The sequence below is a fragment of the Vanellus vanellus genome (genome assembly GCF_965231255.1).
Source record: "Vanellus vanellus genome assembly, chromosome: 1".
NCBI lineage: Eukaryota > Metazoa > Chordata > Aves > Charadriiformes > Charadriidae > Vanellus > Vanellus vanellus.
Window position 1 is genome coordinate 94,291,656 of NC_138905.1, and position 20,231 is coordinate 94,311,886.

Here is a 20,231-nt window from a genome sequence, read left to right on the forward strand (position 1 = left end):
ATGATCAGAGGGCTGGAACACCTCTCCTATGGAGAAAGGCGGAGAGAGTTGGGGTTGTTCAAGCTGGAGTGGAGAAGACTTTGGGGACACCTTATTGCGGTCTTTTAGTACTTAAAGGAGGCTTATGAAGATGGAAAAAGAGTTTTTACCAAGGCTTGTAGTGACAGGACAAGGGGAAATTATTTTAAACTGAAAGAGGGTAGATTTAAATTGAATATAAGGAAGAAATTCTTTACGATGAGTGTGGTGAGACACCGGGACAGGTTGCCCGAAGTTGTATCCATCGTATCACTGGAAGTATTCAAGGTCAGGTTGGATAGGGCTTTGAGCACCTGATATAGTGAAAGATGTCCCTGCCCAAGGCAGGGGCAGGGTGGACGAGATGATCTTTAAAGGTCCTTTCCAATCCAAACCATTCTATGATAACTTCTCCCCAGGCTCCCTGGGGACCTGATCCCACTCAAAAAGCGGCTGCATTGCTGCTGTAGGGCCTGTTTTCCCGTAGCTCAAGTGCCCATTGGGTCTTCAGTCAGGGCAAATATCTGTATTTGTCATGCAACCACTGAGCAGTAGGGGGAAGAGACAGAAAAGCTGCAACACTAAGCTGCAAAGGGCATTAGCTAAGCGGAATGGGGAGGTCATGAGGTATAAATTAAGCCTACTGTGTGAGACACAACAGACCTCCATTCTTACGTCAACCACTTATTTATTAAAAGTATGAAAAGCTTAACGTGTATCTTCATTTATCAACCAAACAGAATTTCTAGAAGACTTTTTCTTCTCATGGAGTCCAAAGTAATTTAGAACCAAACAGTAAGTGTTCTGGTTTTACAGACATGGCAACAAAGTCAGCAATTGCTGCAGTGGGTCACATCATTAAAGAAGGCTGCCAATGGTTTCCCAGACATTTTTCCACTGTCTTGGTGAATATTGATTCAAATTATCTTCTTTCTTAGAAAAACAAAGAAAGTCTCCCAAAATAAGATGAACAAGAAGTCCCCCATACAAGCAAACCATTTTGCATTTTTGTCCAAAAAATAACAACAGATAATTCTTACTAACGTATAACAAGGTTAATTCCAGAAGTAAGAACTGAGAATTTTCAGTTCCATTTCTGGTGCAAACACTAAAAAGCAATTTATCACCTAGGAAGAACACACAAGAGCAATTGGTTGGAAGTTCTCTTATATTTTAATCATACATTTGACAGTCATTGAAGAGAATCTACACATTGACCATCTGCTTTTACAACTGGAATAATATTCAGAAGACCAGCACAAGGCACATTATAGGCATTAAACTTAGCAGAAATAGCAACGAGCAGTCATTACTTGTGGGGGTTAATTTAATAAAACCTCGAGTGTCATCTTCAACCGTATTAAGTGGGTGTTTTAAACTGATGTGCTGCTGGAGGTAGTAACACAGAGGGGACTTAGCTACCCTATGTAGTAATACATACTGCTGAAGAGCTTTGCATTGTGGTTGATATCACACAAGGTAACTTCTCCTCCCCCCCCTCCCCAAAGTTAGCCTAACTTTAGCTAGTGCTATCATGAATACAACCCCAGAGATAGCAACTGGGAATTTCAGCACTTTCTACTGCCAAACAGGCACTTGCCAAGACCAGATCAATGATTACACAAGAAGCAGCCCTTGCCCTCCATTCCTGGAATGGCATTCTGGAATGGCAGGGCACTCTGCAAATAAGCAAGAAAGCCAGATATTGCAAGTCCTTTCTTAATCAAAGAAAAATTACATGATTTTTTTTTAATCTCTCCTATGAATCTCTGGTCTGAGGTGGAAAGCAGCTGACAGGAGCAGCACGGGCATCCTTATCTGCCCCACGTGGCACAGTTACTCATGACATTATTATTTTAAATTAGGGTAACTCCAATGGCTATCCAGGCACTTAATCTGAGACAGAAAATTCATTATTGGGGATAAGGTATCTTCCTTCAGATGCATGACAGGAAGAGCAAAAGTCTAGAATGGCAATAACTCCCAAATGTGAAACATATTCAACTTTTTTTCATCACAAATGGGCTGACATAGGAACATCAGCTCTTTGGAATGGCTGAAAAATTAAGCATGAATAAATTACAACCTAGAAAGAACGAGGCTAGGCTACTTCCTACTGTTATTTCTTTCAGTGTGCAGTATCTGAGCTGCTCACTTCTCTCTCTCTTTTAAAAAGTCAAAGACCCTGTAATCTTACTGGAAAAAAGAGTCCACGTAGTATTGTGCAGTGCTGTCACAACGGCTTTCATTTATAGCCAATTAAAAACAGGAATAAGCATTCAAAGCAGAGCCTATTTCCTTCCCACTTTTCTGTCTGCTTGCAGTTGTAAAGCATGCAGATACAGATTTTCTTTGTCATTATTTCACAGCCCACCAACTGGTGTTTTATGAACCGCAGTGGTCTGTGGACCAGTAAACCTGGTACTATTTCTGCTTCTCTGCTGGATAACCTAATCTACTTCTGTCACAATTCAACAAGTTACAGAATTAAGACTGAGGTACAATCAATTTTCCCTGAAGAGTTTAATGTTTCTATAAATATGAACAAAGTGACTGAAGAGGAACTCAAGTATGATAAAGATAAAACTCTTCAGACTTCACACAGCACAAATTGTGCAAATTGACACAATCTACAATTAGTCGCCCCAGCTCAATTATGGGGACTAGAGGAATGAATAAAGATGGAGGGCTCTTTCACACAATTTAGATAAAAAAGCACAACCTCTGCAGTTAGTGTGCTCACACTACAGCAGCAAGCTTCAACAGCTGCTACTGTTACACAAAGCCATCTAGGTTTTCTTGCTGTGTGAGGGGGTTCTTGCTCTTGGACAAACTTGCTGGACACGTGTTGGCTTGTAGACACTTAAATGTGAAGGAAAGTGAACTCCTTCCCATGCTACCATCTTGGGATCTCAAGTGATGTCTCAATAGCCTCTACTCTTGATGGAGAAAGGGCCAGCCCTTCCTTGAAACCCAGACATTTGGGCTGGGTTGAGATGACAGGAAGAAGAAGTTGTCCTGCATGATGTATGGACCTCCTGGAAGCATAAGGAGAGAATCAAATTCCAAGCCACTAATTCAGCTTCCAAGGAGAGAACCTGCAGAGCCCTGGGTATCTGCTACTAGTCACCAGAGGGTAATGCTAAAGTCAAAACAGGGTGCTAGTTTTGGAAGAAGGAGCCCCAGATTATTTTCTGTTATTGCAGTCACCATAAACTACTCTTAACTAAAAAAAAATACTAGCTCATCATAGAAGAGAGCATGCATAAAACCCTCAGCATGTCATTAAATAAGGAGAAAAACGATTCGCAGCCAGTGACTGAGAACCAGATGCAAGAGTGACACTGGCTTGGCAACCTCTGCGAACACAATTCCTTATATTTCAAAAGTAACTCATGGGTTGGTTCATATTATTCACAGTTTGGGTCTAATGCAAACAAGGACTACGCTTAATACAGCCTTCCTTTCTTGAATTTAAACTTTGGAGTTGGTCTTTTAGCTCTTCTAGCTCTGTTTTCTGTTAGCCATCAACTGTTGGTGAACAGCCTCCCATCTTTAAAAAGTAGGCCTCTGGTTCTGAAACAAAGTCAACCAGAGAAGCTAGTGGGTAGAAATAAGCACTGTCAGCCAAGAAACTGTAGGAAAATGAGCACTCTCTCTAGTAGCCTTTGGTTGACCAGCAACTGCATTGGCTATCCAGCTAGGAGTATTTGCTCCAAGTGTGATGTTTCCCATCATTGTCCAAAGAAAAGAAAAAAAGGAAGTGGGCAAAGTGAAAGCCTCTCCAAGTCAGTCTTCCAAGGGAAAGTGTAAGCACATCAGTAATTGGGACACTAAAGAACATATAGTAGCAAGAGTCCCATGTGGTACTGGTTGGGAAATCAGCTAGGCAATACAGTCATTGATACTGGCCAATCTCTAGTTCCTCTGGGTTACACAATACTTCACAAGATTCTCCAAAAGCTCCTTGCCAACAGTTGAGCTTCTTGAATCCAAGGAGTGCCTTTGGCAACCCAGTTTCCCATGGAAGCAGCGAACACCCACAGAACCTCTCTTTTTCCAGTCCATTTTAAATGAAAACAGTGGATGAATCACATCAAGGAGAAATGGCAAGTTGTTCTTCACAACTGGTGTCAGAGCATACAGAAATTCTGTGTTCTAATTGGAAGGTAAGAGATGAGAAAACCCTCAATCTAGCTACAGATCGGATGCACCACATATGCAGATTTGGTATAAATGTCAGGACACTAGTAAAAATGGCGACTGTCAAGACTTCTTCACAGCCCTTTATCCTACCCCATGTATATGATACATGGCACAGAGAGAAAAGGGAAAATATAAAATGCATGGAAAAGAGTATATGGCTTAGGAAAGATAGACCCACCGAAGTCATGCTTCCTAGAGTTGAAAGAAATTCTGGTCCATGGTGTGAGGGACAGTAGTCATACCTTGTTCAGTCTCTATAGGGATGGCCAAACCTCGGTAAATTTAGCTGTTTAAGTTTACAAATAAATTCAAGTCTGAGTTAAAGGCTAGAACAAGTATCTTTTAAGGCACTAAGGTCCAAGCTTAAAGTAGAGCAGGTTGTTTCAGTCAGTATAAGATAAGCTGGCAATTTGCAGCAATTTGCAGATGTCCTAGTGAGGTCTTATTAAGGCAGTCAAACATCCTTCCAACATTGTGATTCTTCTGTTTAGGAGGGAGGCTTACCGGGGACAAAAGGAAGCAACTGCCCCAACTATGCTGAGCAGCCAAGCAGAAGCAGCAAATGTTACACATTATGAAGCACAGCAGAGGGCCTTAGAAAGGAGATGCTGTGCCTCCCTATGCCAGACTCCCAGGGGACTGGATCAGATGACCACCAGAGGCCTCTTCCAACCTAGATTATTCTATTGTCCTGTGACTTTACAACTCTGTGATCATTGGAGCCATTCTCCAGTAACTGGTGTGCAAAGGAACAACATTCTACAGACTGGGCTCCTTGCAGTGCCGGGGCACCTAACAAAGACAACCAGTATCTCTCTTAAAAGATTGGGAATACACCATTTACTAAAAAAATCTGCTGTTTCCAACAGAGTGTCTTCAACGGACCACAAGAATAAAAAGGGATGTATTGCTTTCATGGCCACTAGACATAGATTCTTCAGAGTTACAAGTCTAAGGGGAAGCTGCTTCATCTGCTTTTTTGCTGGTTGTCAGTTCAATCAAAAGCAGCCATCCCAACATACATAGTAGAAAAGCTAAGAGGAGTCCTGTGGGAATCTCAGTTCTTTCAGTACTGGCATTAAATGACTATGCTTCTTCCACTGTGGGAACTTCCTCTGTCCTGCAAGAGAAAAGAAAAGATTCAGGAACAAGGAAGGATGAATGGAAATCATATGTCTTCCTACCTGCTCTGAGCACCATAACAAAACCATTCATACACATCCCAGCTGGGACTAGAACTGCACTTCCTTCCAAAACTCGGAAGGGAAAATGGTAATGTGCAAAATACAGCCCTTTGAGAAGACTCCCAATTGGTAAAATTCTGCATATATGTGATAAGGAACATTTAACATTTTTTAATTTTAAAAACCTTCATTTTTTAAGGAGGAATACACTGTCTAACTTGGGAGACTAGCAATTGGATATGAAGCTTTTCAGATTAAGGTTGCTACCTGAAATTTAGTCCCAGTGTAAACTGACAAGATGAGCTGTGAACAATAGCTATTCACTTCCCATATAATGCATGTTCAGTTCTCAGGAGTCCCAACAAGCGAGCCAACCTCTTCTATCTGGCCTGGAGGATCACACATTTCTCACCACTATAGGCTTTAAGATCATGGGTGGCTATTTCATGTAGCTTTAGGCATCTTACCTGGATGCTTTCCCATATAAACCATCTTAAAAATATCACCAAGATACTATAAAAATTAAATGTTGGAGATTGATAATAGGAGAATCATGCACACGCTGAAAGAAATCAGAAGTAAACCAACACCAGAGAGGGTTGCAGAGGGATACTCAGTACTGTTGCCTACTCTGGAAGTGCTTTCTCCCCAGGCAGTGCCAGGAGAACAGCTATTCTACCACCAACACATACATAGAGCCCCAAATGCCTCTAGTTTGGGACAGGATTGAGAAGGTATAACATTTCACCTGGTGTGGAATGTGATAGGGGACCTACTTTATTCAATTGCTCACTTTACCCCTGAATACACTATAGCCATGCAACACGTGTGAAGGCAGGGAACTCGGCAGCCTCTTCATAACCAAACTGCACAGGGCACCCAGTGCTCCTTGCTCTCCGACTAAAAAACAACAGGCTGCAGAAAGTAACAAACATTCAGTCTCACTCCACAAAATCCACCTCTTCACTTAGATGGGAAAGCAAAAAGGCAGCTGACTCACCGAGCGTGGCCCTGCGCTGCCTTTGTGCTTCTTCTCCTGACCTGGGATGACTTCTAATGAACGATAACTGGGGGGTTTGTCTTCTGGCCATTCCCGAGACTGGTGTCGTCGCCTGCGGTTTGTCGCTGGGAGCTGGACTCGCTCTTCTGAGGAGCTCCATGACCCCCGGCGAGAAGGGGGAGAGTAGCTGTGCCGCCGCTGACCTGAGTTATTGCTCCTCCTGGTGTGGTGCTGGTAGTCTCGCCTCCTTGCGGGCTCCTGTCTCCAGCCACGATGGTGGCTGAAGCGCTCCTTGGCGTCTTCTGGATAGAAACTGCAGCTGCTGCTGCTGCTCTTGCCCCTCTCTGCCTGGCGTGGGGGTGACACATCCCGTCTAGAGTGCTGGGGCCTGCCATTGTAGCCGCCTGTCCTCTGCCTCTGAGGATGGTCCTCCCGCTGCCTATCCCAGGGGTCCCGACTGTAGCTGGAATGAGAATCCTCACTGGAAGGCAAGGCCAACCTCCGGTTTTCCCGTCTGTCCTCTGCTGCAGAGTCCCAGGGTCTGGAGTTGCGTGCAGCTCTCTGTGGCCGTGAGGAGTTGCTGCTCCCATGGATGGAGGAGACATGATCAGCAAGAGGAGGTGGCATGATCTCAGAGCCCAGGGAGGACAGCAAGCTGGGCTGCACAGCCTGCCGCTGGTGGGAGGGTGGCCGGAGCTGTGACATGTTAAGGTTTTGGATTTCAGACTCCAGATAGTCCAAAACACCCTTGTTAGGGGAAAGCTGAACTTGTGGCTGCACCAGTGGAAGACTGTTCTGCAGAGACACATCTACAGGTAAAAGCACAGGAGAAGACAGCAAGTCAAGAGGAGATAAAGAGAGGGCCTCCTGCACTAATGATCCTAGCTGAGTCCCTTTTGAGCCTCTTCTCCTGCTCATCCTCACTGCAAGAGCTGCACAAGCCTCAAGCACCACAGCCAGCACATCCAGACCACACAAGGTAAGGTGGAAAGAGTAGTAACTAGTAAGTTGCAGCGTGATCTGTGTTTTGGGCAGCACAGATGTAAGAAATCACAAAGTCATCCAGCACACCTGGAAATACAGCTTATATATTCAGAGAGGAGCGTTTTTTTCCTACAGCGTTGATACTGAATTTTATTAAAAAAAAAGCAAACAGAGAAAGCCACAGCTAATGTGACTGAGGTTGGTGATAGTCCTGCTTTGAGCAAGAAGTAGGACTAGATGACCTCAGAGGTTCCTTCAACCCAACATCTCTAAAAAGCTGATGTGAAACAAATTTAGGGGAAACTGAAGCACAGGAGATTCAAGGACTGTGAAAACACAGACTGAGAAACCGCCCGAGGAACTTACTTGCCCATCTTCTGCCAGTATGCACATGGATTTCCTTGAGAAGACTCAGTGTATTCTGTCTTAAATCATGATGGCTTAGTCACCAGATCTTCCTAAGGAAAACTGGTGCCTTAGCTAGGAAAAATGGCAACTATAGAATTAACTAGTGGGCTAAAAAGGTATATACTCAAACATCTTGAATGTAGCATTTAAGATGTTTGCAAACTATTTCTTGAAACAACAGTTAAGACTCAGCAGACACAGAGTAAATCTGTGACTGCTCTATAGTGATGAAAAGCTAATTTCAGATGAAATGTATGTTATATTTATTTGAGAAGGCATGCTGAATTCCCCTATTTTCCTTGGGCGATTAAATAATATTAATGGTAATATGTCATTTTATTTCTTATTTCTCTAGGACTTCAGAGACTCCATCTTCCCTCCTCCATTAAAGTTACAAATAAATACCACTAATACAAGCAATTTTGGGGCAGAACAACTGGAAAATTCTTCCTGGTTCACTAAAGTCCTTCATTTTTTGCTGCATGCAGGCTAGATCTATTGCACAGAAGGCAGTGTGCCCTTAATCATTTGAAGACTAGACGTTTGATAAGAACTCAAACAAATTGCACCTCACTTGACATGTCAATTTTGGCTATAAGGAGTTGACCGTGACCAGCACAGCAGAACAAAGACACAGTACCCTCCTCTACCACATGAAGTGAGATAAGCTGGGTATATTTACCCTGCAGTCACTGGGGTGTAGCACAGATATACCTTAGTTAGCATTAAACTACTTCACCCAGCACTGAGCCTAGCAAGACACTTAAGATGAATAGGCTGTATTTATCCACCCAGGCAAGTCTGTGGTACGCTGTAGATGTAACAGAGCTGCCATGCTAGGACATGCAGTCATGCTAGGAACACCTTTCTCTCTTTGGTATTAGAGAGGCTAAAGCCTCACCTGCTGAACCTCCCTAAGAAGATACCTGTTTCTCATCCTGGTTTCCCTCTGAAATGATGCCCATGGTCTCACCTTGTTGCAGTAGAGGGTTCAGCTGGTAAGAAGAAAATTGCGAGTTCCTGTCGCCACCTCCGTAGAACATGTTGGGTGTCATCCAAGGTGCAAGTGCCTGAGCCCGCTTCATGAACCGATGCCGTTCCAGTACTGTAAAAGAAGAAGAAAGCTTAGAGCAGCTATCCAGAAAGCACAGCTTGCAGACCACATACCATTTTGCTTGATAGGCTGTAGCCTTTGGATGTGATCAGATATAGGAAATTCACAGAATGAAAAGCTCTCTCTGCCCTATGACAAAGGTAAAACAGAGCACAGGAAGTTCCAATACAAAATTGTACAGCTTCAAAAAGATACCTAAAACAGAAGAAAAGGGTTACTCCCTGAAATTCAGGGTACAGTTCCAGCAGCTGGGAACAAATGGTACCATGATTAAGTACACAGGACATAACCAAATGCAAGAGTTCTACCTGCCCTGTCATTATGAGTACAGTTGTGGAAAGGTGGGAAATAATGTTTCATACAGCAAGACATACTGCACTGTTTTCTCTCTCTTAAAACTCTTTAAACTCATCATTGGTCCTTTCCCTTTTGGGCTTTGATTTACAGCTAAATAAGACCTTTTTTGCCATCTTCATGTAGTCTCTCTCCAGATCATATTTTCCACGCCATACTCCATTACTTCCTCTCTGTTCGACAAACAGGGCAGAGATGCACTGTCCACCTTCTCCTTTTCCAGTCTTTCAACCACTCTTGTCTCTCTCTGTAATTTACCTCAGCAGGACTGCTAAAATTAAATCCCTTAGGACAGTGTGGTCAAACTGGTGAACAAACTAAATTTCCTATTTTCAACAGCAATGTCCAGTGTGCCAAAAGAGCAAACTCAGTGGAAATTTCTTTCCCTCACTGTTTTTTGATGACTGCTAACTGCAGACTCATGGGGTCAGACTCCAATTCCACTTCACTTTTTTCAGTGCTTCCATCTCACCTCCTCTAGACAGACAACCTCACCATCCCCATCTTCAAAACCATCGCTCATTGCTGCTTAATTTTTGGGAATACCTAAAACCATCTTACAGAAACTTATTCCTTATACCACAGACAATCCAAACTTAAGTTTACAAGCAAATAAATTCCAGAAGGCCCAGACCTTACAAAGCCTGACTCTGCCTGGTCTTTCTGTCATTACTGGGTGAAGCTTTTCTGCAACAGGGCTTCTCTGGAGTTTCAGAAGTGGCAGGTTTTTAGTGCAGCCTCTTCTCTGGTCAGGCATGAACACAACATTCCTGGGTATACAGTTCAGAAGACAGATAGGAACGTAATTGCCTTTGAGAATTCTACCCCTCTGATAAATCTGGCTGAAGTTGGCTGATGAAATTAAAAGCTATTGGAGGGAAAGAGACAGGGGATAGACAGACAGGTTGACTGCATAAGCCTCACTTCTTTAGGAAACCAGGCTACAGCTAAGCTCCAATTAATTCTGTCCCCTGAGTTCATCTGGAGCAGGCAGCATTTAGACTGCACGCTCTTTGGGACTGAGCTCTCCATTGCAGGTAGCACTCCAGTTATTAAACATGTCCTCCTTTAGCGGTTTCACTGAATTTACACAGAGCACCAACTGCAGCAAAGCAGGGACTGACCATGCATCTCAACACATCCTTCGCTTTCCCCACAGTTCATGCAGCTCCACTTTGTTCTCCACTCCAAACTCCCTCCCTCTCCCCAGCCTGGCTCCAACCAAAGCAAACTACAAAGCTAGAAACTTCAGGGGTTTTAATCCTAATACTCTGACTTTTCTTCAAAGCAGTGTGGCCTGAGGTAGCAGCTTTCAAGCATTTTATGTCAAACTTGCTTTGTTATTTTTTTCCCCCCAAGGGATTTTCCTCCAGTTAACATTTCAAACTTAGAGAAAGAGAGAAAGAGGAAAATGAAAAAGGATAAAAAGAAGGGAAAGAGGAAAATGAAAAAGGATAAAAAGAAGGGAAAGGCCTTATGTCTTCCTCTGCCGCTCCTCCAGTTATCACCTTGAGAACGTCCTAGAACCTGCTGAGTGCATGTCCCTGGGTTTTGACCAGTCTTTGCCTGAGGAGTGAAAGGCCCAGTAGCTGTGGGCATACCTACTTAGGGTTCCCCTCCTTAGGGTATGAAGGCAGTCACTGGGACCAAAGTCACTCTGTCACTGCAATTCTCTGCTCTCTCCCTACAGCTGAACAAATACAGAATTACCCATGGACTTCCTTCACTACCTTCATCCTCTCTTCCTTCCCCAGATAATTTGCCTTCCACTTTGAACCCAATATATACTCAGGTTCCCCACATGCAAAATGGAAGTAAAGTTACTTCTGTTTTTAAAGTGAACAAATTTATCTGAGGAAGGTCAGATTCACCCTAAGTCCAAAACTCATACCTGCTATAAAACTGTGGCAGAATGTCATGTTTTTCTCTCTCCATACTCCCTGCTGAGAAAGGTTGTTCTTCACCTTTGACAGACTTTACAGATGCTGGGCCAATTATCCAATTATAAAAAAAAAAAACAACCCATTTTTCCAACCTACTCAGACCCAGGTGCAAGTATATCCTATTTGCACCAATTCATTAGTGGAAGAAGTCCACAGTAGAAAAGGAACAAGTAAGAACAGAATGAGGTCATACGTATATTTACTCTAGTGGACTTTTCTCAGAGGTTTCCATGGGGAATGTAATTGGCTTGCTCCTGGGGCATGTTTAATATTTCCGTATACCAATTCTGAACTACTCAAACAATGCACTTCTTTTATTACTAGGTTCAAAATCATGTTAGTTAATGACCTAACTTAAACACCCAGAATTACCTTGCCTCAACGGCATCTGTAACTGTTCAGCAGATCTAGACTACCCTCTACTGGCCAATAATTGGGAAGAAATCACCTGTACTCGGCTTGCACTGTGACTAGTAAGACTTAGTTGAGGGTTTCTGCCTTCTCTTCAGCTGTGCGGAACTGTTATTCTTCAGGACTGTTTTTTAAGATGCCCCCTGTATCTATCTTCTTGGGGTTTTTAAGGCCTCTAGTTCATTTCTTGGAGCAAGTCAGAGGCAGGATGAAGTGAATAGAAGGGTTTGTTAGAGGAGGGTCCCTTGCAAAGTGAATAAAGAGGGCAGGCAGCTGGAATGGAAATTACAACCACAGATTCCAGCAGCCAGTCAAGGAGGCTGGACTTGTCTGTACCTTCTGTCATAAGCAGGGAGAGGTTTTGGAAAGCCTGCAAGAATCCCTCCTACCTATCCTCACCAGGAGGCAGGAAAGACAAGAGCAGCAGTCTGGAGTGTGTGCGCTACCATCTCCTACAGCACAGGAAAACAAAAAAGAACTCACACATATTCTGAATCCCTTTTTTTGATGAGCACTAGGAAGTCTGGAGGTGTAAGTCTGTCATCTCCATCACCTCTCTCTCCCTTTAAGGAAACTAATTTTTCTGCCAAGTTCCCGTAGCCTCCTCAATACCACACATTTTACTTGACAGCTTATAAAGCTCCCAGAAAGTGTTTTGGTTTGGTTTGGTTTGGTTTTAGCAAATGAGAGGGATGCTGTGTTCACTCTTTGCAAGAGCTAAGCAAATTAAGCTTAAATCTAAAATTCCCACGGCTTACTAACACCCAAGGTATACCAAATAGCTCTTTTGCAGGTAAAGGGAAACCAGAAACAGAGCTCCTTGTTCATAAACCCTCTCCTTGTAGCATCCGGGAAAGAATCTGGTGATTTCAGCGTCATATAAATGTATTTGTTGCATTTTGTTCCTGTCAAATTGTGTAAGCTGCAGGGGGGCTATTCCACCTTGTGTCACTACCAAGTTTCAGTTACAGGAACACAGAGGTTATATGACCTTAGTAGCCAAAATCAAATGCTGGCCTTATGAAGAGAACAGGGTCTGGCTGCAGAATCTTTCTTACTGCTAAAAACTATGCACAACAAAGTTTCTCTTGACCCTGAAAACCTCAGAACGCATTTGCAGGGTTGACAGACCACCTTTCTCCTTTCTTTTTCCTCACTTCCTTCCCCAACGAAAAACAAACAAAACCTTTTTCTTGTAGAAGGAGCGGCTCTGAAAACAACATGAAGATAGAAAATTCCAATTTTTATGTAATTACCTCTCAGAGTACCTCAGTAGCACCAAGGCATTTGCCTGCTTTCCTCACATGCACAGGCATATGAACCACAAGACAGGGAAGAAAAGTCCTGAGCTACTCATACAAGGGAAGTGATCATGTCCTGGATGAGATGAGAGATGTTGGTAGCAAGGTGTGAGTGGGGAGGAAAGTAGGACACAGAAGAGCAAGATGGGCTTCATGTATCCTAGCTCCCCTCCTCTAAACTCAAATAAACTGGTCATGGTGGTCACATTGGCCAAATAAATGTCTCAGTCTATAGGGACGCTGAACTGGAGGGAGAAAGTGGAGCTCGGTAAGCTCCAAGTCAAGCTTTTGTCTTGACAGAAGCCATGAATGGATGCACATTTGGTTGAACCTCACCTTCCTCATTACAGCAGCACCGGGTTGGGCAGCAGACACATGGGATGTGGCAGCAGCAATACTGTGGGCAGCACTGGCACCAGCATATTCCAATCAGCAGGAGGAGAAGGAGGCCACCGAAAATGATGAGGAGTACTGTAAGCCAGTCTACGGGAAACACGGAGAGAGAAAGAGCATCCTGAGGTACCTGGGCATAGTAAGCTACTGAGCACCTCTCCACTGCTGGAGACATCTTGGGGTGGGGAGAAAGAGAACAGGAGGAGATATCTGCCACCCAGAAAACAAACCACAGGCACTTACGCAGAACGATCAGCTTAACTTCTTTGTCCGCATCACCTGAGGTATCTCCTGGTGCTTCCACAGTGCAGTAGTACACGCCATGGTCCCACCACATGACCTCACTGATGACAAGGTCTGCCCCTGAAGGAAAGGGACTGAGAGGTCAGCAGGCTATTTGGGACTGACAGACACTACTGTCAGGCCCCACTCTAAGACGGCCCTCTTGCCTGCAGGTGACATATAGTACTGCATCTCCCCTCTCCCCAAGCATAGCCATCACCTTCAAACAATCTCACTGGAGTCCATTGAGAACTCCTGTAAAACAGCATCAACTGCCAGTCTTGTTTTCCTTTGTGTTGCTGGAAGGCCATGCTATTTAGAGGCGTGACCAGTTCTGTGTGGAGTGAAATAATCAACATGCTGCTGGGTGATGGATGTTAACAGGTACCAACAGCTGCCAACCCTACTGGTTTTGGAACACAGACCACTGTCCCCATTAGGCCAGCCATCCCAATAACTCTTCCGGCTATTGCTCCAGGGCCTGCAGGGAGCATATAATAGACCTGGACAACTATGCAATACTTCTTTGAGGAAAGAACTGTTTTCTAGCCTCTGGGCTCCTCAGCTTACTTTTGCACTCTTCAGCAAAATGCTCAGGCATCCTCAGCTCAGCCTTAGCTTGTAGTGCCTCCAACACCCTCAGGCCAGCTGGGGACAGGGCCTTTCACAACTCTTCTTTCATTGCCACCTCACAGAATATGTAAGCTACAGATGACATTAGCCATGTTTATGCTTCTCGTCACTTGGCAGGCCCAGATATCACATAGTTACTGCGTTCGCTCCCTGACGGGGAGGTCAAGTCACTTACGGTTCTGAATGGTGATCTTTCGTTGCTGGTAGTCAATACCCAACACAGGCTCCTTCTGCCCATATTTCTGGATGACAATGCGCACCTTTCGCTGGCTGTCATTGCAGTCATCAGATGGGTCCTGGCCAAGAGCTAAAGCAGCCTGGTATGCTACAAAACCACATTGTCAAATAAGATGCCAAAAGTTATTTCTATCCCCTTGTGAGCAGCAGAGAAACTCTTGAATACATATGTGCATTTGCTGTGATTTAGTAACACAAAGCATGGCTTCAAACCAGCAAGGACAAGTTGCTTTGGAGTACTCAAAAGCAAACAGAGGTAGAGCCACAGGAATGGCAGAGATTTTGAGAATGCAGGAGCTGCAGAGGAGATGCCACCTGCACTCACCAATGAATGAACAACAGTAGAAAGAAGCTAATGGTAGGATGGAGGGCAGCTCCCAGTATAAAGATAACCTGAAAGGAAAATAAATTGTAAAACTCCCAGGAATACTGGAACTAGATCAAAAGTGTGTTTATTTACCAAAGAAAATCTCCAGACATATATGAACCATTGTAGGGATTTCCCTCCTGTATCCGATTAGATGTTGTGGAGCTCATAAAAACAGAAAAGAATCCATCATCTGATTCCAGCTAAGGATTATGTGTAGAGAGACCCAACGGAATTAATGGAGGGCTAGAGGCAATTTCTGTCCAATACTCTTATGACAGACTCACAATATAAACTATTTTCCAGGTATTCGGGAGCTGACATTTGGGGAGACAAGTGATACAGTCAGTCAGCATTGTCTGTAAAGGGCTTGCAATGAAGAGAGGACAAAGCTTGTCAAACGTTCCTCTGTTGCTGTATCTACAATGGATCACAAAGAGCAGATCCAACTAAGCAAACACTGTGACCTTCATGCTTTCTGTCCCCGTTGAGGGCTATTAGCTTAAGCCTGGGCTCAAAGCACTCACATTATGCTGGGATCAGCAGAGCCAGGGACCCACCTGCTTGTGGACTAGGCTGTAGAGCACTTGGTAACATGCCTACCCAACCCACTCAGACTGCATAAAGGAGATACTGGGTACCAAGACACCAAACAAGTCCAGGCTCCCCGCTCTGAGCTCAGTCTTAAGTGTGCAGTTAAGATAAAGTTGGCCAGATTAAACATACTGCAGGGTTGGAGAGGAGAGGAGAGGAGAGGAGAGGAGAGGAGAGGAGAGGAGAGGAGAGGAGAGGAGAGGAGAGGAGAGGAGAGGAGAGGAGAGGAGTTGGAAGGGAACTACAGTGATCATCTAGTCCAACTGCCTGACCGCTTCAGAGCTGACCAAAAGTTAAAGCATGTTATTAACGGCATTGTCCAAATACCTCTTAAACAATGACGGGCTTGGAGCATTGACAACCTCTCTAGGAAGCCTGTTTCAGTGTTTGACCACCTTCTCAGTAAAGAAATGCTTCCTAATGTCCAGTCTAAACCTTCCCTGGCGCAGCCTTGAACCATTCCCACACATCCTATCACTGGACACCAGGGAGAAGAGACTAGCACCTCCCTCTGGAAGCACTTCCCCTAGCACTTCCCCTCCTCAGGAAGCTGTAGAGAGCAATGAGGTTGCCCCTCAGCCTCCTCTTCCCCAAACTGGACAAGCCCAAACTCCTCAGCCGCTCCTCATAGGACATTCCTTCCAGCCCTGTCATGACCTTTGTTGCCCTCCTCTGGATGCATTCAAGGACCTTCACATCCTTCTTAAATTGTGGGGCCCAGAACTGCACACAGTACTCAAGGTGGGGCCACAGCAATGCTAAATACAGTGGAATCTCTTTTGACGGGCTGGTTATATTGTGTTTGATGCACCCCAGGATGCAGTTTGCATACCATCTTAGAGAACCATCTTAAACACTCCTGAATTAAGGCTGCACATGCCAGAAAGTCTGCACATGAAGTGCTGCCAACAGTACTAAATGTTATTACTTAGAAGTCTTTCTGCCCTCTTGAATGCATGTGTTTCTTCTAAATGTGATTCTAAAATCAGTAACACCTGGTCACAGGTATCTAGCCCCAACCACAGGGTCTCCCATGGAATCATGAAGTCCACTTGTTGCAGGGCCCTTGCTTTCAAACATGCTGAAGCACAAGGTGAGGCTGCCACAACTGATTTGCGTCAAACATGGCTGAGCCTCTCTGCCTTCTGAGTTGATGACAAAGAGGACAAATGAGCTGCTTTGGCTGGGATTTCTACAATATCATATCCTAAAGCCTTGACATCGCAAAGGGAATCACAGACATGACCTATTTTCTCTTGGGCGTGCAGGGAAATACCACCACCTGACCAAGTTTTTGGGCAGGAAGAGGCCAAACCCCTGTATTCCCCAGTAAGTCTACCTCCCCCCTCCTTTCCATTTGAAGAGGGATTCTTTGGAGGACAAGCCTGACACTTACAGACTGAGTAATAGTCAAAGATGGGGTCCTTGCAGAAGGATTTGAAGCGCCAGGTCACTACCACATCCTGCGGCTGTGCTGAGGTGCTGTAGTCACACCTGAGGACAACGCTGGCAAATAAGGTGGTATAACGTTCAACATCCTGCACTGACACCAGCACGGAGAGGCAACCTGCAAACAAGAACACAGAAGGCAGTCAACCAGTAGGAACAGACACTGCATCACAACTTTCACTCTGCACCAGACCAACAACTGAAGTACATCTTCCTCAGCCTCATCCAGGACCTGCACCTACAGACCTCACCAGCCCCTCTGCTGAAGCCATCCAGAGTTACAAATCCTGCTTAGAACACAAGCCTCACCTTTCCCTGACAGAAGGCAGCTTGAGCCAGCCGCACTGGCCTGCCGTATGGACTGAATTCTTTTCTCCAAAGCAACTATTAGTAGCCATTATGTAGTACATCACTCGGTGCCTGCCTTTGGCATGGGGAAAACTGTCCCTCCAAGCTGGGGGAGACAATTCATTTGACCCAGAAGCACACAGGATGGAATTGGCTTGCCGTCCTAACCAGAAAAGTTCTGCAGTGCCATCATATAAACTCCAAACAAATTTTATCAAGGTCTCACTAAGACAGTCATCAGAATGTTACCTAGTGGTGACCAGGATTAAGACAATACAACTTTTGGGCTGCAGCATCATAGTTTAACTCGATCTATTTATCGCCGCTTCAGTGCAGCACACATCAATTACCCTTTTTTTCCTTTTTAATGAATCTATTGTTATGTATGCTTAGAACTCATCTGTAACGACCTCGACAGCATTTTCTATCCAAGCAGCTGCACCCACTGAGCAATATTTTACACAGTTTCTCATAAGCTATACTTTATTTTAGCCACACTCCAGAGACATCTCTATCTTATTTAAACTTTGATAATACGGTAAGTTGTGCTTGTCATTAACAATAGCGAAGTTATCACCAGTTGCCTTTGATAAGGCAATACAAATAGCGCGGAGCAAGCATGGGATGCCCTGTCTGGAACATACCCTGGAGAACAGGGCAGGGGTTGCAGTGCTGTGCTAGTTGCTTCTTGACCAGGGAGCACAACAGCAGGAAAGGAGGGAAGCAAAGTGGGAGGCTTGGAAGGTACCAACTGAAAGGATCACCATGAACCAGCACTCGATTTTTACCGCATATTCTAAGACTTTCCATCTCCTCCATGTTTTCGGGATAAGAGCAAGGGAGCAAGGGACTATGTAGTAACATCTGGATCACAACTGCAAGCATCGTTCTTGCACTGTTATCAGGCTGCACCTCCACAGTATGTTCCAGGCAAATATGAGCTCCCACCCAGTGGGAAACATGCTGCAGAGGTGCAACACTGCCTTAACAAGTAATTCTGCAGTAGGATATTGTCAATGCAGTACTTGCTCAGTTTTTGGTTTGAAACGGACTCCTGCTCAATCAACCCAAAGCACCAGCAGCAAACTCATGTGCCTTAAAAATACCACACAAACACAGAGAAGACCTGGGTAAACTCTGAGTCCGAGGCTTTTCTGAAAATTAAAATATACACACATGCAGTTAGAAACACCAGCAGCTGTGCAAACCTCTAGCAAAAAATTAGGATCTCTAGTTTTTGCAATGCTGTAGCAAAGCAAAGTCTAGACTGGTGACAGGTAGATGCTCTTATTTAAGAGCATCGTACTTCAACACATCTTGTTTCAGCTTTCATTGTGAAATAGCTGACCCACAGGTTCTTACTGCAGGAAATCACAAGAAACCAACTGAAAATCCAAACTCTCAAGATTGACAAAACCTTGATCTCATTGTCAATCAAATGAATTCTGACCTGTTGAGGCTCATGGAAACACAACACATTTTCCATGCGTTTCCTACAGCAGCATCTCAACAGCAAGAATAAAATACTCAAAATCACTGTATGCTTCTCAGTTACAGAAACCAAAGCTCTTTATCCTTTCTTATTACCTCTGTTCTCCAAAAGAGTCAAGAGTTGAAAAATAAGTTTCTTATTCTCTAAAGAGGTTAAAAATCTACTGTTCCCACCGGAGCACAGTCGAATGTATCTGCACATCTTATGTTTCATACTGACCTCCTCCAAGAAAACGGAAAAGTTATGAAATTAAGGTCGGTTCCTAAACCTAGGCTGCATTAATCCACCACTGCATGCTGCTATCTTTTTTATCCTGCTTGGAAAGAACAAAGCTGGACACTACCAACCTAGTAAGTTGCTGCTACCCCAGGCCTATGGCTTCGCTTTGAAGACACTAACTTCCAGAAGCAGTGAAGCCAAGTTTTAGCTAGAACATCATGCAGGAACGCGGCGGTGAAGCAAGACAATCAACACTCATACCTCCATATTTTTTTTTTCTTCTTTTACTGGTTCTCTGTGAAAAACTGAACTTTGGTGTTTAAAGCTAAATCATTAGCAGAGACCCAGGCATCCAAGAAGCAAAATGATCACTATATTTCCTACAGCAGGTCAGAAGCGGTCAGGCAACCTGTAAAGCTTGGCAGAGAGGACGCTGCATGCTGAAGGCCGCCTGTGGACACGGAGGCGAGCTCCTATTCTCCGTACAAGCCTGTATCTAACAGGTATGGAAGCACTGCAGATACAGCAGATCCCCTAAGCGGCTGGGGCTGCTGAGCTAGCAGGGGCGGGCGCTTGTGCGGGAACCCCTCTGTGTCTGTACCCTCTGCTCAGGTCCAAACTAAGCTGGCGGCACACGAGCGATACTGGAGCCTGCCAGGAAGCAGGCGGCCACTTCCTCCTGGGAAAGCAGTTAGCCGCACCTTTGGGGCAACGAAACTCCTCTCCGCACGGCTTTCCAGCCGAGCTCGGGAGAGCCCCGCTCTTCCGCCGGGCGGGGAAGGACACCAAGGGTGGGGGGAACAACGCTCGCCTGGGCTCGCCCCTTCCCTTCGCCGTGGGGTCGCCGCTCCCCCCCTCTTCCTCCCCCGCCGCACCACCTTAACCCCGGGCGAAACCCGAGGGCGCCTCCCGGGCCGCGGCCCCCTGTGCTACACGGGTGTCGCGCGGCAAGGAGTGGCCCCGGGAGGGGGGCCGGGACACCACCACCACCGCCGCCGCGGCCCCCACTCACCGGCCGGCAGCCAGACCAGCAGCAGCGCCCACCGGCAGCACCCGCGGGCGGCCATGGCACTGCCTCCTCCGCCCGCCCGGGAACGTCGCGCCGGGCCACCCCGCCGCGCCCACAGGGCCCTCCCCTTCCCGTGGCACCTGTCCCAGGGTCGGGCGCTGCCGCCGGCTGCAGTCCCCTCCTTCCGCGGCCCCTCGCCGCCCGCCCGGCGGCAGGTACGCCTCCCTTCCTCCCTCCTCCGCAAGGCCGAAAGACAAAGTACCAGCCGCCAGCTTCAGAAACGGC

At 45.4% G+C, this 20,231-nt stretch overlaps 2 protein-coding genes across 2 annotated transcripts in view; one reads left to right on the top strand and one right to left on the bottom strand.

Moving 5' to 3' along the window:
- Nucleotides 1-5,302: 5,302 nt before the first annotated feature.
- On the bottom strand, nucleotides 5,303-20,004 carry ILDR1 (immunoglobulin like domain containing receptor 1; the record flags this gene model as incomplete). Its single annotated transcript, XM_082487679.1, has 8 exons — nucleotides 5,303-5,344; nucleotides 6,409-7,217; nucleotides 8,774-8,905; nucleotides 13,260-13,406; nucleotides 13,560-13,679; nucleotides 14,407-14,556; nucleotides 16,826-16,996; nucleotides 19,950-20,004. The coding sequence occupies 8 exons, from the start codon at nucleotides 20,002-20,004 to the stop codon at nucleotides 5,303-5,305; spliced, it is 1,626 nt and encodes a 541-aa protein (XP_082343805.1).
- CFAP44 (cilia and flagella associated protein 44) overlaps nucleotides 20,003-20,231 on the top strand; it is a gene marked incomplete at both ends in the record, with an annotated part of 49,263 nt that continues 49,034 nt past the window's right edge. The window contains one exon of the mRNA XM_082486462.1: nucleotides 20,003-20,161. Coding sequence (XP_082342588.1) covers nucleotides 20,003-20,161 — 159 coding nt within the window. The remainder of the gene's footprint in view (nucleotides 20,162-20,231) is intronic.